Source organism: Micropterus dolomieu, linkage group LG16 (assembly GCF_021292245.1).
Source record: "Micropterus dolomieu isolate WLL.071019.BEF.003 ecotype Adirondacks linkage group LG16, ASM2129224v1, whole genome shotgun sequence".
Taxonomy (NCBI): Eukaryota; Metazoa; Chordata; class Actinopteri; order Centrarchiformes; family Centrarchidae; genus Micropterus; species Micropterus dolomieu.
The window spans coordinates 21,908,492-21,928,468 of NC_060165.1; the positions used below are offsets into that span (position 1 = coordinate 21,908,492).

The 19,977-nt window shown below is 38.3% G+C and overlaps 1 protein-coding gene across 6 annotated transcripts in view; it reads right to left on the reverse strand.

Annotated features, from left to right (window-relative positions):
- Positions 1 to 19,977, reverse strand: part of abcc9 (ATP-binding cassette, sub-family C (CFTR/MRP), member 9) — a 185,605-nt gene that overhangs the window by 153,736 nt on the left and 11,892 nt on the right. For 4 of the 6 annotated variants that reach the window (XM_046072707.1, XM_046072712.1, XM_046072709.1 and 1 more), the window contains 14 exons: positions 19,447 to 19,588; positions 19,152 to 19,276; positions 18,365 to 18,531; positions 18,120 to 18,221; positions 17,352 to 17,492; positions 17,057 to 17,248; positions 13,127 to 13,291; positions 12,822 to 12,977; positions 11,765 to 11,899; positions 11,403 to 11,565; positions 11,110 to 11,150; positions 10,881 to 11,023; positions 10,430 to 10,538; positions 6,735 to 6,842 (listed from right to left, as the gene is read on the reverse strand). In XM_046072707.1, the coding sequence (XP_045928663.1) occupies positions 6,735 to 6,842; positions 10,430 to 10,538; positions 10,881 to 11,023; positions 11,110 to 11,150; positions 11,403 to 11,565; positions 11,765 to 11,899; positions 12,822 to 12,977; positions 13,127 to 13,291; positions 17,057 to 17,248; positions 17,352 to 17,492; positions 18,120 to 18,221; positions 18,365 to 18,531; positions 19,152 to 19,276; positions 19,447 to 19,588 (1,889 nt within the window). The remainder of the gene's footprint in view (positions 1 to 6,734; positions 6,843 to 10,429; positions 10,539 to 10,880; positions 11,024 to 11,109; positions 11,151 to 11,402; positions 11,566 to 11,764; positions 11,900 to 12,821; positions 12,978 to 13,126; positions 13,292 to 17,056; positions 17,249 to 17,351; positions 17,493 to 18,119; positions 18,222 to 18,364; positions 18,532 to 19,151; positions 19,277 to 19,446; positions 19,589 to 19,977) is intronic. The other 2 variants (XM_046072713.1, XM_046072710.1) reach the window with 1 other exon arrangement.

Genomic DNA, 19,977 nt, shown 5'->3' on the forward strand with positions numbered 1-19,977 from the left:
CTTTTCACCTGTTTAACCCAAAAATCTATTGATCGACTCCAGACTGTCCAGAACTCAGCTGCCAGGCTTTTAACCAGAACAAAGAAATATGACCACATTACTCCTAATTTAGCTTCATTACACTGGCTCCCAGTATGTTTTAGAATTGACTTTAAAATTCTATTGATCACTTTTAAAGCTCTTCATGGCCTCTCGCCTTGTTATATTTCTGACCTTTTAGTCCCATACGCACCAGCACGTACCTTGAGATCCTCGGGCAGAGGTCTGTTGTCTGTTCCAGAGTCTCGACTGAAAACTAAAGGGGACAGAGCGTTTGCTGTCAGGGCCCCGAGGCTCTGGAACAGCCTGCCCGAGGAAATCAGGTCGGCTGAGTCAGTGAACTCTTTTAAGTCCCTTCTTAAAACATACTTTTATAGGAGAGCCGTTCTCGATCTTATTTGACTTTATTTTATCCCTTTTATTTTATTGTATTTTACTAATTTTATATTAATCTGTATTTTAGTCTTTTCAATGTTTTCATGCTCTTATCTTGTTTTTTTGTATTATTCTTTACACTTGTTAAAGCACTTTGTAACTTGTTTTTGAAAAGTGCTCTACAAATAAGGATTATTATTATTATTATTATTATTATTACAAACTATACTTTATACAGTACAACACCTTCTATCTTTAGACCTTCAATTCAGATAAGGACAAATCCTCTAAAATCTGCAATGACCTTTTATTTTCTTGTTTTATTTACTTTATTTACTCCCTCAATCTGATTTAACACTCCCAAATCCCCAAAATTTCTTTCCAGCTCCATCGTTGTCATATTACTATAATCAATTAAATAAATAATTTTGGGGTTTCAGGGGTACAGCTGTTAATTGAATGTAAACTAAATTTTTTATGCAGATGACACCATTATATTTCCATCCAGTGTAAAGAGACACTATGTGACAAGTTTTCTCCTACCTCATTGTTTAAACTAATAACAATCATGGTCACATTTTTGGCTGCCAGTGCCAGATCCTTGCTATTGTTAATGCTGGTGTTTGTGTTGTTAAATTTTAAGATATGGCCGGTGACATAAAACACTGTACTTAAAACAAAAGCTAAATTATTGAACTAATGTTTAATTAGTAGAACGGTGCTACCAAAACTGCTGTCAAATTAATAATAAAGTCAATGTAAGGAAGGAATGAATAAGCTTTGTCAGTTTGTTGGTGGTCAGTAATCAAAGTTTAGAAATCTGTGTCAACTTTTTCCTCATACAATCATGATGACAATTCTAAATAAATATTTTGTCTCAAACTTGGGACTTTCCTGCAAGTAAAATAGTTGATGACGAATGTGAGATCTTTAGCCTCCATCGTTCGTGCAAAAAAGTTGTTGGTGAGTTTGTTTTTCTAAAAAGTAAAGAAAGATTGCAAAAGCATATACTCAACTTGTACAAAGGGCAGTGTGAACGATCTTTATGAGTCTTTCACTGCTGTGACGGAAAGGCAAGAGCAGTCAGCACCCGGATTCGAACCTAGGCCTACAGGGTACCAAACATGCAACTTGCCCACAACGCCAAAGAGCCAGGCTTGTTGGTATGGCAGTCACAGCGCATACTCAACCGTAGTGATGGTGGTCCGTCACAACTGCACTAAATGACCCAGGAAAAGAGATCACTGTCCAACAGCAGAGACGCATGTTAGCCCTTCGTATCTGATCCCTGTTCAGTGATCTATCACTCTGCTTCCTGCTAGGACTGTTTACATTCCTCCCATCTGTTGCATTTATTTGTTTATTTTATGTTTACTTTATCTGACAATCCCCACAGTCTTTCCTCGACACATCCTTTCTCCCCCTGACATAGATCCCAAAAGGAGTCTTAGAGATAAAAACATTTTTGTTCCTTTGTAAGTAAATATTCAATAGGAACTTACTTAAAACATTTGACTTTGTTTTTAGTGGCATATTGGTAATAACATGGTGGTTATTTTCTCTGATTTACTTTTGCCGTGTGATTAACCACCAACTAAATCTCTCCAATACACAAAATGGCCAGGCATCAGCATCATACTTAAAATCAACTGATTAGGATAAACAAACATGTCAGAAATCACATATTGATGTTGTGCCAAGAAAAAACTGCAAAAGCAGGATGAGGTACATAAAGGGAAAGCAAGATCAGATACTATCAAAAGAAGTCAGGGGAGGGCAAACCAAAAAAAACAGGGAGTGAAACAAGAAAATAAGGAAATATGGGGTAAAATGTGGGGCCACTGCTGTACGTGAGAAGTGGCAGGATATGATCATAAAATGTGTTTTCACAAGCTACTTTTAATACCACCTTTGGTAAAAAATCACTAAAAGATCACTTTCATATATGAAACAACCACTTAATGAAAACACCCATTTTAAAGCACCTATGTCTGTACCCATGTCTACACATTTCATTCAGTGTCTGAAGTTGCACCACTTTTTCCTAACAGCTTAAAAACAGAAATTGATGGATTTTGGACTTCACGCATAAAATCAGCTTTTAATACACATTGCAAGTGATTTTCTGAGGCTTCACCTAGGTCAAAAAGAAGTGCACTTAAAGGCACTGTAAATATACTAGAAATTCAGTAGTATGCCTATAGTACATTTGTACTCCTAACATGCTTACTACAAGTATATTAAAGATATATTCTCCTGAGGTTTAACATACTTCTCAAAAGTATACTTTGAATAAATTGGTAATAAATATATACTTAAACTTTTAATAAACATGCTCAAATAAAATTATATTTTTCACAACATTTTAGTCTATTTTTAAAAAATATATTCATTTAACTCTTAGTAAATACTATTTAGGTGTACTTTGTGGAAGTACATTGTTAAACAATTACACTTTTAGTGGGTTAAAAATATATTTATGCCAAACATGCTTCATTGTGTAGGCTACTGCAAAATATTGATACTATACTGATTTCCAGAAGAATGATTTTTAAAACATATTTCGCACTGTTAAAATGACCAGTGAGGTCTTTATCATTGTAATATAATAATAGTACGTGATGATATATAAAATACTGCTCAACGTTATGTCCATTTGTATGGTCATAGATCCTGTATTCAACTTTTAAAAGGTGAACCTACCCTTTGCCAACTTTAACCAACTTAATGCTAAACCCAGAGTTGGAATTTCCTACCTTAGATCAAGAAAATTAAATAAAGAATAACAATAAAGATTTGCTATAAGAATAGAATTACAGTGTTTATAACGATAAACAAATGAAAAAAAAAACTAGGTGGAAGTACTGGCCTAACTGAATATTTATTATATATCATTAGCAACTGCATTTCTTTTCTTCATTTCTTCTCGACTGGGATTGTTGCCTCACTCAGATGGCTTAGAGGCCAGGAAAACCTCAAAGGACCAGAAAACCCTCACAAGCTCAATGTGCTCATAGGTATGTCTGGCTCCTGCACACCATCCCTGTTTTTGCTCTCACTACATGTCAACGGGTCAGACTAAATAAACAAATATTCTTGTGAAAAATAATTTTATTCAAAATATTGTTATATATTAAATATTATATATATAAGGATTGTGACATTTTTCAGTTTCAGTTTGGTTCCACCATTTGTACTGTAAGCTTGTGACAGAGTACCTTCACTACAGTTGAGTAAGCGCTTGGACTGCCATACCAACGAGCCTGGCTCTTTGGCCTTGCTGTCAAAGTTGCATGTTTGGTAGGATGACTGCTCTCGCCTTTGGCCGCATATGGCGTCAGAAGTGGGATGGCTTGCCGTGAGTTCACCTGAGCCGTGCCCAGAGTCCGAACCGTATGAGGGACCCCCATGGGTAACATTAATGATGGGATGTGTATAGTGTACTTTTCAGTAGTACTGATCATGTCATCATTTTACTGATTTTATTTTTATTTGAAGGTATTTTGGTCAAGATGTGATACATGCTGCTGTACCTCTTAATGTACAAGAATTTTTTTTTGTAATGTACACAAAATTAAAGTTTAGTTGTCTGTATGTGTTGTAAAATATTTTTTTTTTTACTGATTATTACTATTGCATTATTGGTTTCATAAAGCAGCTTCCCAAGATATTAATAGTGGCTCTTGGAGTATACTAGTAATAAATTACTAATGTGCTGAAATGCTAATAAAAATGTTCAGGGAACACATTTATGTGAAGTTTAAAATATATTTAAACTGTTTTTCAAGTTAGGCACAAAAGGGTATTTTAAGTTAAATTTAAAGAAGTATATTTAAATTACAGTAAAGGTACTTAAAATAGGTCCATTTTAACAAAACTAAGTATGTTAAAATATACTGCAATTATCTTAAAGTTGACTTTAAGTATTTCTAAAATGACACTTCACATACTTTAAGTTTTTCCAAAATAACACCTTTAGTATACACTTAGTATAGTACAATTAAAATGTAAGAAGTGCATCCAAAAAAAGTGCTACTTCAGTATATTTCTTTTTCACTTAGGCAAGGTGACGAGTTCACTTGCTGTAGATGTCACACAAATCCATGCTTTAGTACCCTGAAATTCAATGGCCACTGTAACAAACTGCACATAATTGCCACATACGGTAACACACAATATAGCAAAAAAAATTATAAAAAAGAATTATTATTTGGAAGAATACTACAGCATAAAGTTGTATTTAGACCATCGGTTTAGAGAAGGACCTTTCCTGCTTCAACAAGATGATGCCACCATGCAGGAAGCCCCTCTATAAAGAAATGTTTTTCCCAGTTTGGTGTAGAAGTACTTGCAGAGAGCTCTGACATCAAACCCATCCAACACCTTTGGGATGAACTAGAACGCTGGAAAGCTGTCCCTGAAAAATAGAGGCTGTTATAGCAGCATACTAATGCCCATGATTTTGGAATCACATATGGGTATAACGTTTGGGTGCACACATATACTATATGGCCAAAAGTATGTAGACATTCCTGTCCTAATACTTTTGGAAGGGCTGTTTTTTCATGGTGTGGTCTTTGTTAAGGGAAATCCTAATGCTATAGTTTTAGACAATAGTTCTTACAACAGTTTGTGTTTGGCCTTTTCCTGTTTCAATAGGACAATACCCACATGCACAGAGCAAGCTCCTTAAAGAAATGGTTTGTCCAGTTTTGTGTGGAAGAACACGTACAGAGCCCTGACCTTAACCCCATCCAACACTTGGGATGGACTAGAACGGAGATTGCTTGCCAGGCCATCTCATCTAACATCACTGTCTGACCTCACAAAAGCTCTTCTGGATGAATGGGAAAAAATTCCCACAGACACACTCCAAAATCTTGTAGAAAGCCTTCCCAGAGGAGCAGAAACTGTAATAGCTGCAAAGGGGGGGGGGGCAACTCTATATTAATGCTAATAGATTTAGAATGGGATTTCATAAAAGTAATGTGTAGGTGTCCATGTAGTCTACCTTTGACCCATGTAATGTATAAAAGAAGTGATTCTTTTCCATTTTATACTTAAATTGATGACTACCAAGTCAACAAAGAGTGTGTTTAGTATGGAAACTGCTCTGTTAATCTCCCCCTCTGATTAGCGGCCCACCGTCTGGTCGGTAGCGTCACTCCACAGGGATGAGACAGGAAGAGGAGCCTTCACACAGAGGGGCTGAGAAAATGTTGGACACATTGACAAGGCCCTTTAAGGGGCAACTAATTCTCGTGTGAATCCTACACTTCCTGAGAGTACACACAGATACACAGACAAACACACGTCACATGTATGATTCCATGCAATCACAAAAGACCCATGGATGTACAAACAGCGAACACATGAAACAGCTGTTGACAGAGTTAAATAAATGATGGTATTAGGGAGCAGCTCCTACGTGTCTGTGTGTGAGTGCAAATGCCACAATTCATATGAATCAAACACTTGATGCAAGGTGGTTTTGTAATAAATACAGAATATCATATCAATACCAATCCACACAGTTAAGTGAGACTGGTTTGTATATTTCTTAATAACTCTCATTCATAAAACATCCAAAAGTGTGATCGTCAGACTTCTTTTAACGCTGCCATTTAGCAGGTTTTCTTGTCAACAAGAGTAGTTTTGTTTCTGATTTAGTTGCATCAAAGGTAATGCTGTTAATCAGAAGGTTTTTATTTTTTCTTGTCCACAAAAAAAAACATTGCCTTCTTGCATAACAACTTTGGGGTTAAAAATTAAACTTAAACCAGCCTGCTTCTTTTAAGAAATACAGGTATTCTTTGTTTAAAGTCAAAATCAGTAACATGTCAAAATAATGAGAATTATCTATATCTTGCTTTTACATTCTCATGTCCGTCTGTTAATTTCTTCTTCTTCCAAAGAATCTATTTCTGTTAATTACCCCCTCTTCCATCTCCAGTTTCATCAAACTGGTGACCCATCCCTCTGTACCTAAACTTGTCTGTTCCCCAGGGTCTCCTTAACTTTATCACTAAGAGGGGAGCATACAAGCGCCAGGAAGAAATCTGGAAAGCTGAGTTCATTGCTTGTGAATGTGCTGCCTCTAACCACCTCTCTCAGACTGTTGGAGGTCAATTAGTCTGACATTGTGAAACACATTACTTTTACAGAGCTGCTTCTGCCTCTCAAGTCCTCTGATTTCATCCACCACCTGATTTACATCCAGTCCTGCTAATGGGACTATATGTTATATCTTTTGAACCATTAACCTTGGATGGTGGTAGTTATTCTCAACCATTCCCCAAAATGTGAACTTTGATCCTGACCTTTACAGCCACATCCTCCGTCTCCGTGGGTCTCATCTGTCGTCTGGTCGGTTGCTCGTAGTTGTCCATCTGGTAGCGCATTGGCTGCTTCCTGTTGATGGCTTTGGTCTTGAGGGGGATATTAAAAGAGAGCGAGAGAGAGAGAAGTTAGCATTAACTATTAAACTAAAAGACTTTCCTGCATCCGCTTTAGTTCCTTGGGGAGAAGAAAAAGTGCGAGGGTTCCCTCTGATATAAGCCTAGAGAGGATGTTGCACCACAGGGTTCAACCCCGCTGCTAGCACATTATCCTGTTCTTATCCAGACACACTTTGCATACAAACAGTGTACAAGTGTCTTTATACTTCATGTGAAGTCCTGTACATAACACTCTAGAAGCTGCAATTATATCAAAAGTGGTGGAAGAATCAGCACGCTGATGATATTACTATGGCTAAAGTTTAACCAGTTGTAAGGCTAAAATATGAATAAATAAAATGTAATACCATCATCCACTGGGGAGCAAGAATATTCTTTAAATCAAGGCAATCTGCCAACTAGATTTAGTATTTCTTGTGTGTAAGTGGAAAATGTGGCCTTATGGAGGAACTACTGTAAAAGGAAAGAAGACACATCTGTCCATGGCTTTTTAATTTATGGTGGCTATGGCGCAAGGATAAGAGACATATACCTTTGGTATGGGAGACCCAGGCTCAATTCCCACTGCGACACATCCGCCATTGTGTCCCTGAGCCGGACACTAACCCCCTAGTTGTTCCAGAGGCATGCAACTTCTGTCATGTCTAGCAACTGTGAGTTGTTTGGATAAAAACTAAACAAAAACAAAACCTCGTCAATGACCAAAGTGCTGGGTGAAAGCTTAGCCTCAATGAGACCATGAATATTGATATCCAAACTCATGACAATCTTGGTAGTTAGTAGTGAAGATGTAACTTACTCTTGGCCAATGTGTTGGATATAATGACAAAGTGACTGACCAACGCTGGCATTAAAAGCCATCACTGCGACAGAGGTCAAATCTCCACTTGATTTTTGGGTGAATGGATGAATTGGGTTGCTGGCAAAGGTACTAATAGCTGAGCAGAAGACACATGAGGTGACAGAATCTCAAAGAAGTCACATTACTTGCCACACTGTTTGACTGACATTGTAATCATATGTTAAGTACAGTCCTATAAGACCACCATCAGTGGCCACTTAGCTCCCAGATATCCTGGCAAAATTTCAAGTTTTGCAATTACCACTTTACCACTTTTAGTAATTAATGGCTTAAAGAGGTGGTATTATGCTCATTTTCAGGTTCATGATCTTATTTAGGGGTTGTATGTTTAAAAAATTTAATTTTCAAAAAACACCATATTTGTTCACATTGCTGCAGCTCCTCTTTTCACCCTGTGTTGTGAAGGCTTTGTTTTAGCTATGGAGTGATGCATCTTGTCTCTAAATGATCTTTGTTGAGAGTTGCACATGCGCAGTTCCTATTTAAGGACTACTAGCCAATCAGAAGCAGAGAAGGGCGGGTCAGCGAGAAGCCGGTAAATAGGGCTTCATTTCAGCTGTACATGTTGCCGACCAGCTTGGCAACATGGACTGGAGCGAGAGTTTCAGAGTGGTGAGTTATTAATCTGTAACAAAAGTATCTTTCATCCATAAAGTTTTAACTGAGCTCTGTCTCTACATCACAGTAACAACTTCATGTCCACTGACTGCCTGGAGGGTAGCTAGTGTTTGGAAGGGAGAGGAGAGCTGTGTGCTACTGCTCACTATTTTTCCACCGGTGGTTTTGAGGGCGTGTCGGAGTAGCCGCTTGGCGAGCATTATATGAGGCGCATTTAGCTTTCATCCCTGTGACATCACAGGGATGAAAGGGAAGCGGCTGGACTACAAACGAGCTGTTTTCAGGCAGTTCAGAGCAGAGTTTTCTGTGGGAGATGGGAACTCCCTTTGGGCTGGACTTTGGGCTTTTTCACTTTGCAAACCTGTTACATGCACAAAAAAAGATATATAACTCAATAAAGGAGAGGGGAAAGGCAAAAAGCATAATACCACCTCTTTAATAAAAAGGGATATAATGCAGCTGCTACAAAATGGCTTCAAAAGGGGCTTTTGCATTAAGTTGAAGAAACGAAAATGACAACCAGAAAGACGGTTTGCATTTAGGTAGCTAATATTGCCCTGATTGTAACACTATCTATTCAGTTAGTTATAATAAATGTAAAGACATATTCCATTATACAAATTGATTATTTATTATGCCTTACAATCCTATTTGAAAACCATTAAACCTTCCGTGAGTCACTCTGCTCTGTGGTCTAGCTGTCCATTTTAGACACAAACTGTGTTAATCCCACTGCAACATAATAGTCACCATGTGACTCAGTGGCCTGAAACCCCAGACAGACGCAAGACTGGGCTGCAGTTCAGTGGGTGGTGATGTTCTGTAGGACGCCCCACAGCTTCTAAAAACATGACAATTAGTCCCTGAGGAAATAGCATGACATATAATGTAAGTAAAGTAACATTCCATATCTGTAATGATGAATGAATTCTCCTTTCCAAATGTTATGTTAACTTGCGTTGGTGTCTTTTTTTTCTTGTGTTAATGCTGCAGCAATACAACATGAAACAAAAACTGCATGTTGTTTTTGAAATTTAAGTGGCATTGGACGTTTCTCAATTTGTTAACAGCTTGTGTACAAAATTTTCTACTAAACCAAAAGGAAGAAATAAAATTTTTAAATAATGCTGTTTGGGTTTCCTTTTTGTATTTCTCAAAATTCATTCGTATGAACTTGATGACCTGCTGCTAGCCACAGTAATTATGAGTCATTGCACATCACTGCCTAAATACGTGAAAATTCCTTGGAGGTTCTACTCATTGCTTGATTAGGATCCACAGACAGTGCTGACGTTATACAACGTCCCAGAACAATCCATTAAAGAAACCTGTCACCAAAATGGAAAGGACAAAAGTTACCTGGAGTAACATGGAAGGAATGTGTGCCGTGTCTTCTGGCGCCACCTCATTGATCCAAACCTTGTCCATGAGGAAACTAAGGCTGTTAAAACTCAGCAAGTTAAAGCGATTTCTTGGCACCCGCAGTGTGCTTTATTAATGCCATCTGTTTTAAATACAGGATAAATGTTTGGATTTTTTACAGTTTGAAGGTTTTCATTACCCAGAAGTCCTTGAATGTGACATCTGTAAACTGCCTGTGCCTCGGACATAAACGAGGACGGTCAGAAAAATATCTTTGCAGCACATTCAACCATTGAAGTAAGGTCCAATTATGTGTAGACGCAGAGTATAATATGTTTCTTATAAAAGTTTGCAGTGAACATACCTGTTTAAAACAAGTGGTCCCATTATTTATCAAAATTCATTTTTGTTTTTTCATCATATGGTTACATTTCATTCACCAGCTTAGTTACAGAGATACTGAGAAACAGCGACTGCTGATATCATAATTTTACAAATCAAGGTTTATAACAGGAAGTTATGGTGGCTTCACCTTCATTTTGACCTGCTACCTGGCTATAATCTATATAAACAACAAAATAATGGTTTACATAATTTGCTTACAAAAACACAATCCAGAGCATAAAAAAAACAATTTTCTCATAAAATAAAATTTTACTCATTTTCCCTGTCAGTGCTCAGTTTTGTTGATTGATCTGGTTTCATCATCACTTACCACACCCAGGTGTTTTTTTCCAGCTTCGAAGGAAAGAGGCATGTCTCCATTTCTCCAGCTGTCGTCTCCAATTTCGTCACTCTGAAGAAACTCACCGAGCTTCTGGACGCTGTGAACACACACACACATTTAGTCAATGAATAAGTGTGATTGTGACGATACCAATACCAGTAATCTCTCCGGAGTTTAGAGTTTCTCTTCAGTGCTGGAAGGTTCCCTCCATGTTCCTTTAATTAGATTTACCATTGGAACCACATCCAGCTTGTGACACAGCATCTCCAGTTCGTCTTCCTTGTTTAGTCGTGTCCACATCTCCTTCTCTCTCAGACAAAATAACATTAACGGTTGGCTTCACCAGTAACAGCCAGTCTCTTTACAATGAGAATGAATACAACATAACACACAGCAGGAGGAATATATATTTTAGTTGTACACTATCACAGACGCTCACCTGACAAGAGCCTTCACAGCAAATCTGACGACGGTGGAGAGCAGGAAGAGAGGGGTGACCAGGATGTGGAACAACGCTAGAGCGGCGAAGGCCTCAGAAGGACTGGGACCGGTTTTATCGAGGAAGTGGTGCATCACAAATGTCTACAAGGCAATATTTCAAGGAGGAGTTACAAAATCATAAATGATTGTCTTTCTTTTACTAAGGTGTCACACTGCAAGTGTCTTACCGCAAGAACGGCAGCAATGGGAATAGCAGCATTCATGAAAACTGCACAAAGAGAGAACACAGGTTTTACTGTACTGCGGTGAGGACAGCAGAAAACATATCGTCATATGAGCTGAAAGGGCTTTACATATTACATTATGGAAATAATAATTGTGACTGGAAAGAAAATCAAAATACATGAAGGAAAAATCGATTCAAGTCTTTTTACCAACCCTGACTAAAGAATCTACTTTCTGCAATCACACAAAAATGTAATACCTGAAATTCATGTCATAGATTTTGTTTTTATCTTACTGGACATAGATGTGTACAAAGCAAAGGTCTTGAGGCTGGTGAGCTCTTTGCCTCTGGTCTCCTCCACGCTGTCACAGAAGATATTCTCCCAGGCATACAGCTTCAGCAGCTTTATGCCCTTTAAGATCTCTGTGGTCTTTTTCAGACGATCAGTAGAGTGTTCCTAAAAGAGACAAGAGAGAATAAAAACGATATGTTATTCTACACCATATTTAGGTCCCATTAGAAGACACAATAGTTACCAGTAAAACATCAGTATCCATCACGCAGTTCAGTTAAAGATAATTCAACAATCTGCAAAATAATCTGCTGAAGATGTGATTTATGTCAAAACAAAACAATTACATAAGTCTTCTTCTTACTAGTGAGCTTTTTTGTGTGTCTGCCAGCTTTGTAGCGATAAGGTACTGGACTGGAGCCAGCAGAACTATAACGGATGCTCCAACCAAGGCACTCCAGCCCAACAAATAGTAGAGCAGGATCACTCCCATCACAATCTGCAAAGAAGGAAATAAAACCCAAAAAGAGATGGTAAGAAAAAAACATCTTCACTCGACAGAATCTACAAATAGCTAGATATTTCTAGTGCAAATAATTAGTTTTAAAACTCAACCATTAAAATGTATGTTACATTCTGACTATATATGCTACAATGGTACTGTTAACTCAAACAAATCAATTTAGCGGTAGTTCACTCTACACTCCCACGCGGAAACTTGATTGCCATTCAAACATCTCGGCCCAAAAAGCAAGTAAACTAACCAGTGCCATCTATACTCGTCTTATTTTCCCTTACCACATTGAATAAATACGATGTTATTGTTTTTTGTGTCTTTCATAAATAAGAACAGATAATTAATTTTACCGCATTTCCTTCCAAACTTATTTGGTTAAATGAAAAACATTCTGCTTGTATGATGAATTCATTTTTAGAAATTCTGAATTTTATACCGTAAAACTTAAATTGTGTGGCAGGAGTTGGCAGACAGTGAGCAATGGACTTCACGTGACATTATTCACAGGAGAGAATACATTTTTATTAAAGGTTTTTTTATTCTTCAAATCGGTGGATCCGTACAGACTAAAGGAATATAAATAATCTAGGAATGGACACATTCGGACTTAATGACCTTTTCAAAAGGTAGGGAGTCTGCTCTTTATTTCATCTGTTGTTTACCATGCCAGTAAATCTGAATGAATTAGACTATGGGGCTAAAGGTAAAGGGTAAAGGGGACACGTGGCAATTTGGTACTTGGCCTTTAATTGAAGTTTTACGGTATGTTAGAAAACAGACTAGGGGTAATCATGTGCAATCACTATTTTTCCATCCTCACTTTTCTTTTTTTCCCCATTCTTATCCATACCGTGTACCTGGATTAAATAAGGCCATAAATGTATGGATCAAAGGTTCAACCTACCTGCACAGGCATGGCCCACAGGTTGGGGCAGAGGAAGAGAAACCACATCAGCTGGTTGGTCTCTATAGCCACCAGGTTGTTGATCTGCCCCAGTGTCATTTCCCCCATAGACATGTTGGAGGTGGACAGACGCAAGATTTTGTTGTATATCATCGCCTAGGGAATGAAACAAAATACATTTATATCAGCAAACAGTCTTGGACTCTGGAACAATAGGGAGATCGCTCATGTAGACCTTTTTCAAACAACACCTGAGCATGGAAACAAAACGTCTAAGTTTAAATTTCCATGATGTTTCCCCTCACCAGCAGGGCTCCCCGCAGGTTGATGCCTGTTTCTATGGTGACGTAGTACGAAGCCTGCAGGAAGGTCCTCTGCAGGACTAAAGCCAGGAAGAGAAGCACAGCCAGGACCGAAGTGTTCTGCAGCAGCTCAGTGGAGGACATGAAGTACACACCGAAATATGTCTCCTGCAACAAAGCACACACGAGACATTCAAGTTTAAAATACATTAACATTATTAAAAGGGTGCACACAGTAAGGTCAAACCAATTTATCATTTCACCACCGTGACAAGAACTTTGTCACATCTGTTGTCTCTTCCATGTACAGATTCAACAGGTGCATTGATTTGATTCAATCACTTAATAAAGGCACAAATTGTTTCAGAATCTGGTGGATGATATGTAAAAAAGTTTTTTGTCATATTTTTTTATTTGGATATTGGCTAATAAATCATTTCTTATATCAGATCACTGTCGGCAACAAAAATCCAGCATCCCCTATAACTATAATATTTACGCATACTAAAAATAACCAAACACAGAATACATTTAGAAACCCAAGACATCAGCATGTACACCACGAGATGATATTAATGTAGCTATCTTTTGCCATGAGGAATTGACCCTTTATAGCAGCTTGTTACACACGGTTAGACTATAGTAGAAAAGGTTTCCAGGAGCTTTCAAAAGAATCCAAACTGCTGGGGGAACTAATGATCCACCATTTACACCAAAATAAACAAGATTGGCTGTTACTAGTCAGCTGGTTGCTAAGCAACCGATGAATGAGCCAGCTGACATTAATGAGCTTCATAGTGTTCAAGGCTTATTCTTGTTGCTCCGCATATTTTTTAGTCTCTTCTGTTGCAAACAGAAGCTTGTATCACATCTGTCGTCTCTTCCAAGTAAAGACTCAAAAGAACCGCTGGCTGGTGCATCAGCAAGTGCATGTATTTATTTTAATCACTGAATGAAAGCAAAAATTATGTCCATAATCTGGTGAATAATATGTAAATATTTTTTCCTGTTATACTGGGGAATAAACTTTATTTTTTTTAGATTCAAAAGTTAAAGTCCACTTTTTCATTTTACAGGTGTTTGTCACTGCATTTAATAATATGGCTCATACACCAGTATAAATATCGGAGCCACTGATGGTGAAGCATGAATGAATCAGCTGACGTTAATTAGCTTCAAGACGTTCCTGCTCCAAACTACTGCAGCCAGTGTTGCAAATCAAAGCATAATTGTTTTATGGAAATGTTGGAATTTTATCTGATTTTTCATTTTCATTTTCTAGAAAATATATTATATCAATATTGCAACTTAAACATACTTGTGCTGCGATGAGAGGATTTTATCCATATAACCCAAGTACCAAAAAAGCTCAGTCTGATGCTCAGCAGACTTTCCCCTCTGTATTAAACTGAGGTGAGGTGAATTTTTCCATGTCACTCAGAAATGAAGCCAGGCTCTGCTCTCTCTCTCTGCTGCCCATTATAACAGGCAGGCACGGACCTGACATCAGCTCACGTTCAACATCAACTATAACAACTCCCAGCCAAATGGACTGATTGAAAATCTACTGTCATTACAAACACATCTGTTCTGCCTCTCCTAACAGCTCTGTCCGACCTTCGGAAGAGGCTGGCACGGATTAAAGGGAGTCGATGTCTGATCAGCTCTGCCAGCGTTTCTTCCTTCGCCAAATGGACCGTCTGTAAAAATGTCTGCTTTCTCTCCGTCTGCTACAACCTCTTCATGGTGCTGTCAGGGGCAGATACTGCTGTTTTGTATAACTGTTGTGTAATAGAGATGCTACTGATTTAGCGCACATCCTGATATATCTGGAATGAATAAGTGAAAAGTTTATATTTAGTGCAGACTGTTAATGTAGCACCAAAACAGTTGAGCCAATTATTTAATCAACCAGCAAGAATTTTGATCATTAATGATTCGTGAAGTTATTTAATAAGCAAAAATTAACTTTTTCCAGGTTAAAAAGAAGTGAGGATTTTCAGTTTTTATGTTGTGTTACATGATTTTGAATTGATCTTTGGGTGTGGGCTGCTGGTCAGCCAAAACAAGCAATTCGAATGCTTAATCATGTGCTAAATGATTAATCCAAAAAGTTATGTTTTACACCCGGGAGTTTTAAGTAACATTAGCATTTGACCATTACTTTACAATTAAAGTTACTATAAACTTGGAACATGATTTCTGTTGATTCATCATTTTCTAATGAAACGATCTACAAGACTCTGCATGTGTGTTCTTGTACTTTTGTCTTTGCGAGGACAAGTTTGAGTTTTAGACTTTGACACCCTTTTAGACTTTGACATTTGTGGAAAGTGAAGATATTCTGGAGGGGAACAATATTTTGGCGAGTCCTTACTTCATGCTGTGCTGTTTGAAGGTTAACACTTGGTTTTAAGGTTACGGTTAAAGTTAGGTTTAGGGAATAAGGGTCCTCCTCACATGAACAGAACTACAAATGTGCGTGTGTGTGTGTAATGCCACTTCATCAGAAGCTATGACATTACAGACATATTATCACGTCAGATAGAGCGTCATACACACACTTAGACATGCACTGACACACATACTTGGTGGTGACATGATGACGTCCAACGCCTCGGTGAAATCACACTGGGCGTGAGTCATTCACGGGTTGGCTGGATCACCCAATTTGTGTGGGTAATGTTGCACTAATTTGCACTTAATCTTTAATAAGATGACCGTATGTAAACACCCGTTGACGACAACAGTAACATCAGCCTTGCCCAAACAACAGATTTCTCTAAAGGGATGACGTTCAACTTTTCACATCCTTGTCTCAGACACAGTCTCTGTTCTTAACAAGCTGTTCAAAAATGGCACTTGGTCCATCCATTTCTGTACCAGTTTTACAGTCAGAGAGGAACCTCCAGTGGTGTGCAGCTTACTCGAGCTTATACTACTATACTGGAGCCATATGTAGCAGTTATATTAATTGCACTTACGGTCTGTCAAAACCTACTTTCAGCCTTGGATTTGGCTTGACGGTTGAGTAAAATGTCAGTTATGTGTTGTTTTAGGTCCCATAAGCCCGTCTTCTATCTCTCTGAAAGGTCTCAAAACCATTCCGCTGCAGAAGAATCCAAGTACTGGCAAGAAATACGAATCGAATCTGACCATGTCGTTGCTGATTAATTACAGGTCAAAAACAGAGTCGCCGCACCACCATGTACCCTTTACACTGGGAGCTGCTCACTGAAATCACTGCGTCGCCACGCGCTGTTACAAAGGCGGAGAGCAATAACTATAAACAGATATGTTGTGATGCCTTTATTGGTATGCTTTTTACTTCTGTCCTGCCTAAAAATCATGGTATAGACTATGTACAATACCTAAAACATGCAGATTCTGCATTACACCATTGGACACCCACCCGTTTTTTTGTTAACATCCTAACTTTGATGGAAAACGTATTGCTTTGAAAGCAACCAATTACCCTAATTAAACATATGTTTTTCCCGTTAACGACTGTCCCCCCTCCCCGCGATGGTCAGCGTGAAAAATGAGTGTTGAATAAAGACGCTTATGTTCATTTCAGCTCTTAGTGTTTGTATGTGGGTGTTTTAATGGGAACGTGGATCTTCCAGATCAATTTAAGAAGTACTTATGATCTTGTTTCACATTTCACCGTGTGTTATGTAATGTGGGGAACTGGTCTAGGTCTCGTCTTGGTCTCAGACCCTAAAAGTCTTGGTCTTGTCTCTGTCTCAAACTCTGGTCTTGGTCTTGACTTGGTCTCGGTTTGGGCGGTCTTGACTACAACACTAGTGATTTATAGCTCAAATGTGTAAATGCAGTATTAAAACCTTTCACTTGCTCTGTATTTAATATGGAAGTTTAGAGTTTAGTTCACCCTGCTCACCTCCCACCTCTCTGGCTCACACATACACCCACCTTGACCTTGTCTGGTGTTGCGACATCCTTGTCAGTCTTCAGGTACTTTACGATGCCAGAGATGCAGAGCGGCCCAGCGAAGCCCAGCAGGTCAGCCAGGTAGCGGAAAGTGCTGCTGAGCAGGATGGGACGACCAAACGCTCGATACATAGAGCGCCAGATTGATGGGGCACGATCGGGGTCCTCGGCTGTCTGTGTAGAGTGGAAGTTGGGAAAGAAATTGTAAAAGTTTCTCTACTGATAATCCACAGGTTAACATTAGTGTTAAATCAGGTTAGGGCCTCCATCTGCTCACCCTCTGATCCTCATAGGCGTCTTTGAGCCGTAGGTAGTTGGTGAGGGCTCTCATGGCGATGGGCAGCTTTCCAATCTTCTTCAGCTCTATGGGCCTCTTATGGGCTCCAATAATGAGAGGATTCATCCACCAATACGTTGCCTAAAAAATGTGCCAAAAAATGTGTACCATTTACTGTGCTCTGCTGCTAAGTAGTGTCCTCGGATTGTCTGAACATTAAGTTTGGCTAAAGCTAGGCTGAAACGAGGGCTGGACAATAAAACAATAAAAACTAATTATCGCGATATAATTATTTTCAATAACAGTATAACAAACGTTCAATAAATATTCAATAAATGTTTGATTTTATTCACTTTAATCATACACAAATTAGGACTTACTTTTTTAATTAAGATGTTTATTTTGTTGAGGAAAAGGACTGAAAAAAGCTTTTACTTATTTTAACTCATGCATATTTGTTGACAAAGATTTTATCATACTTGCTTTGAATGCTCTACCTCAGATTTGTGAAGTTATCCATTGGCCTTAAGTGTTGACCATAAAGATGAGTTTAAACCACAATTAACCATCAGGTTTCTTCAACTTTCACTCAGGAGCAAAAATCAGCCTTTAAACTCGAAAGAAATAGCGATTTGATACTTATCGTGATAATAATCAATATCGAAAGATATGAAAGTTTTTATTGTGATAACATTTTTGGCCTAACTAGACTTTTACTTATATTTCAGACTATCCTGATTGTATCAATGACCGTGTGTCCGTGTCTACCTTGGACAGCAGGTTGACAAACGGCTGCAAAAAGCGAACTCCCAAATCCTGTAAATCCTCTGGTGGTTTCACCTTCTGGGGGTTGGCAAAGAACACATATCTCTACAGAGAGAGAAAAAGATTAAGTTAATCTAAGCCAGAAAGACAGATATGTTACAATAAAAGAAGGGAAATATCCAGGTTGATGTATTAAACACATTAAAGGTTATATGGTTACTGACAGTGGATGAAACAAGATCACTCACCCTGATTCTTATGACGTTGATCTCCACGGCCATCAGCAGTCCATACAGGAGCACTAACAGGGCTGTGATGCAGAACCTCAGGTGCTGTGGTCCAACATGGTACTCTGCAAACTTCCACAGCTTAATTGACTTTGTGATGAACGCCAAAACCCAGTAGATGAACAGGACTGTGTGGAGAGAGAAAAGCAATCCAGTGTGTGTGTAACATCTGAAAAGCAACCTCACTTGCATTGTAAAGTTCCTATTGCATGAGCCCACGCAGGTTGTAGCGATGCCGCATTTCTTCCATTTCACCAGTGTAAAGCCCTCTGGCCTTCAATAAATATGGATAAATGCTATTTGACTGTTTAATATCAAAAACAGGCTGCAATTATCAAATATCTTGGTATCTTCTCTGTAGCCACATCCAGATTAAGTGTCATTGTTTAAACGACAGATTAAAGGGGAACTCATCAAAATCAGTTTACATGTGTTGGGGAGTTCTTCTGTATATGTGAAAAAACAGTATAAAGCCTTTAGTGTCTTCAGAGGGATAAATGTCCTTACTGTCCGCAGTCTAGCTGCACTGTGGGTAATGTAGGCACCAGGTTTCGACAAGGAAGAAGAATTGGTAGGAAAATAAATATGATGATATCTGTTTTTGTTTTTTTTTAAACTGTTAAGTCCATGAGTCGAACAAAGTTATGGGAAAAAGCACTCTTTTAGAGGTTGGAAATTGTGTACTGAGCCACACAAGAAAAAAAAGATGAGGATTAACCAGCACACTGCCCCCAGTGTTGAGTCTTACCAAGCAACAGTTTGGGGAAATTGGATGTCTCTATGTTGTGGTAGTAAACCACTGATGTTGTGGCTGCTATGAAACCCATGAAGGCTGGCATGAAGAGATGGAGGTGGTTGGTCTCCATCATCCTACAGCGAGAGGCAAATACAAAATATAATTAATATGGAAAATTACTGATTAATTGAAGACCAAACTAATTAACATTTTACTAACAATCATTATTATTTGTGTAACTTTAGACAACAAACACAAAAAAGTATGTTCTGTGATAATTGCATAAGATTTCTTTCTGATGTCTCACTTGTTGGAGACGATGCCCTCTGCGAACTCGCAGACATGGACAAACAGCAGTGAGAAGGTGAGGATCCACCTCAGGTTGTGGCCGGGGAAATGAAGCCATGTGTTATGATGGATCTGGACCTTGGAGCTCTGGCTGCCCCAACCTGATAGATACAGATATATTGAAGGGTGATTTAATGAATATCTTGATATTTTTGAAAAATGCAACATGTAAAGAAACGGGAAGGAAGACTACTGTTTTACTACAATTCATATATACTTTCCAAATTATGCCATAACATATTATATTACTTTATATTCATGTCACCATACTGTGAAAATCAGCTTGCAAGTACAAAAAAAATAGCTTGAAATATATGAATCATCACAGTGAGCATCACGTCTTCTTCAGAGGACCACTCCTTCATATCTTCTACGTAATTCACATGGGCTAAATTCACACACATAATTAAGTATAATTATTCATAAGTATTTTGTGTGTATCTCAAATTATCATAATTGAAAAAGTAAACCCATTTTACCTTTAGCTGAC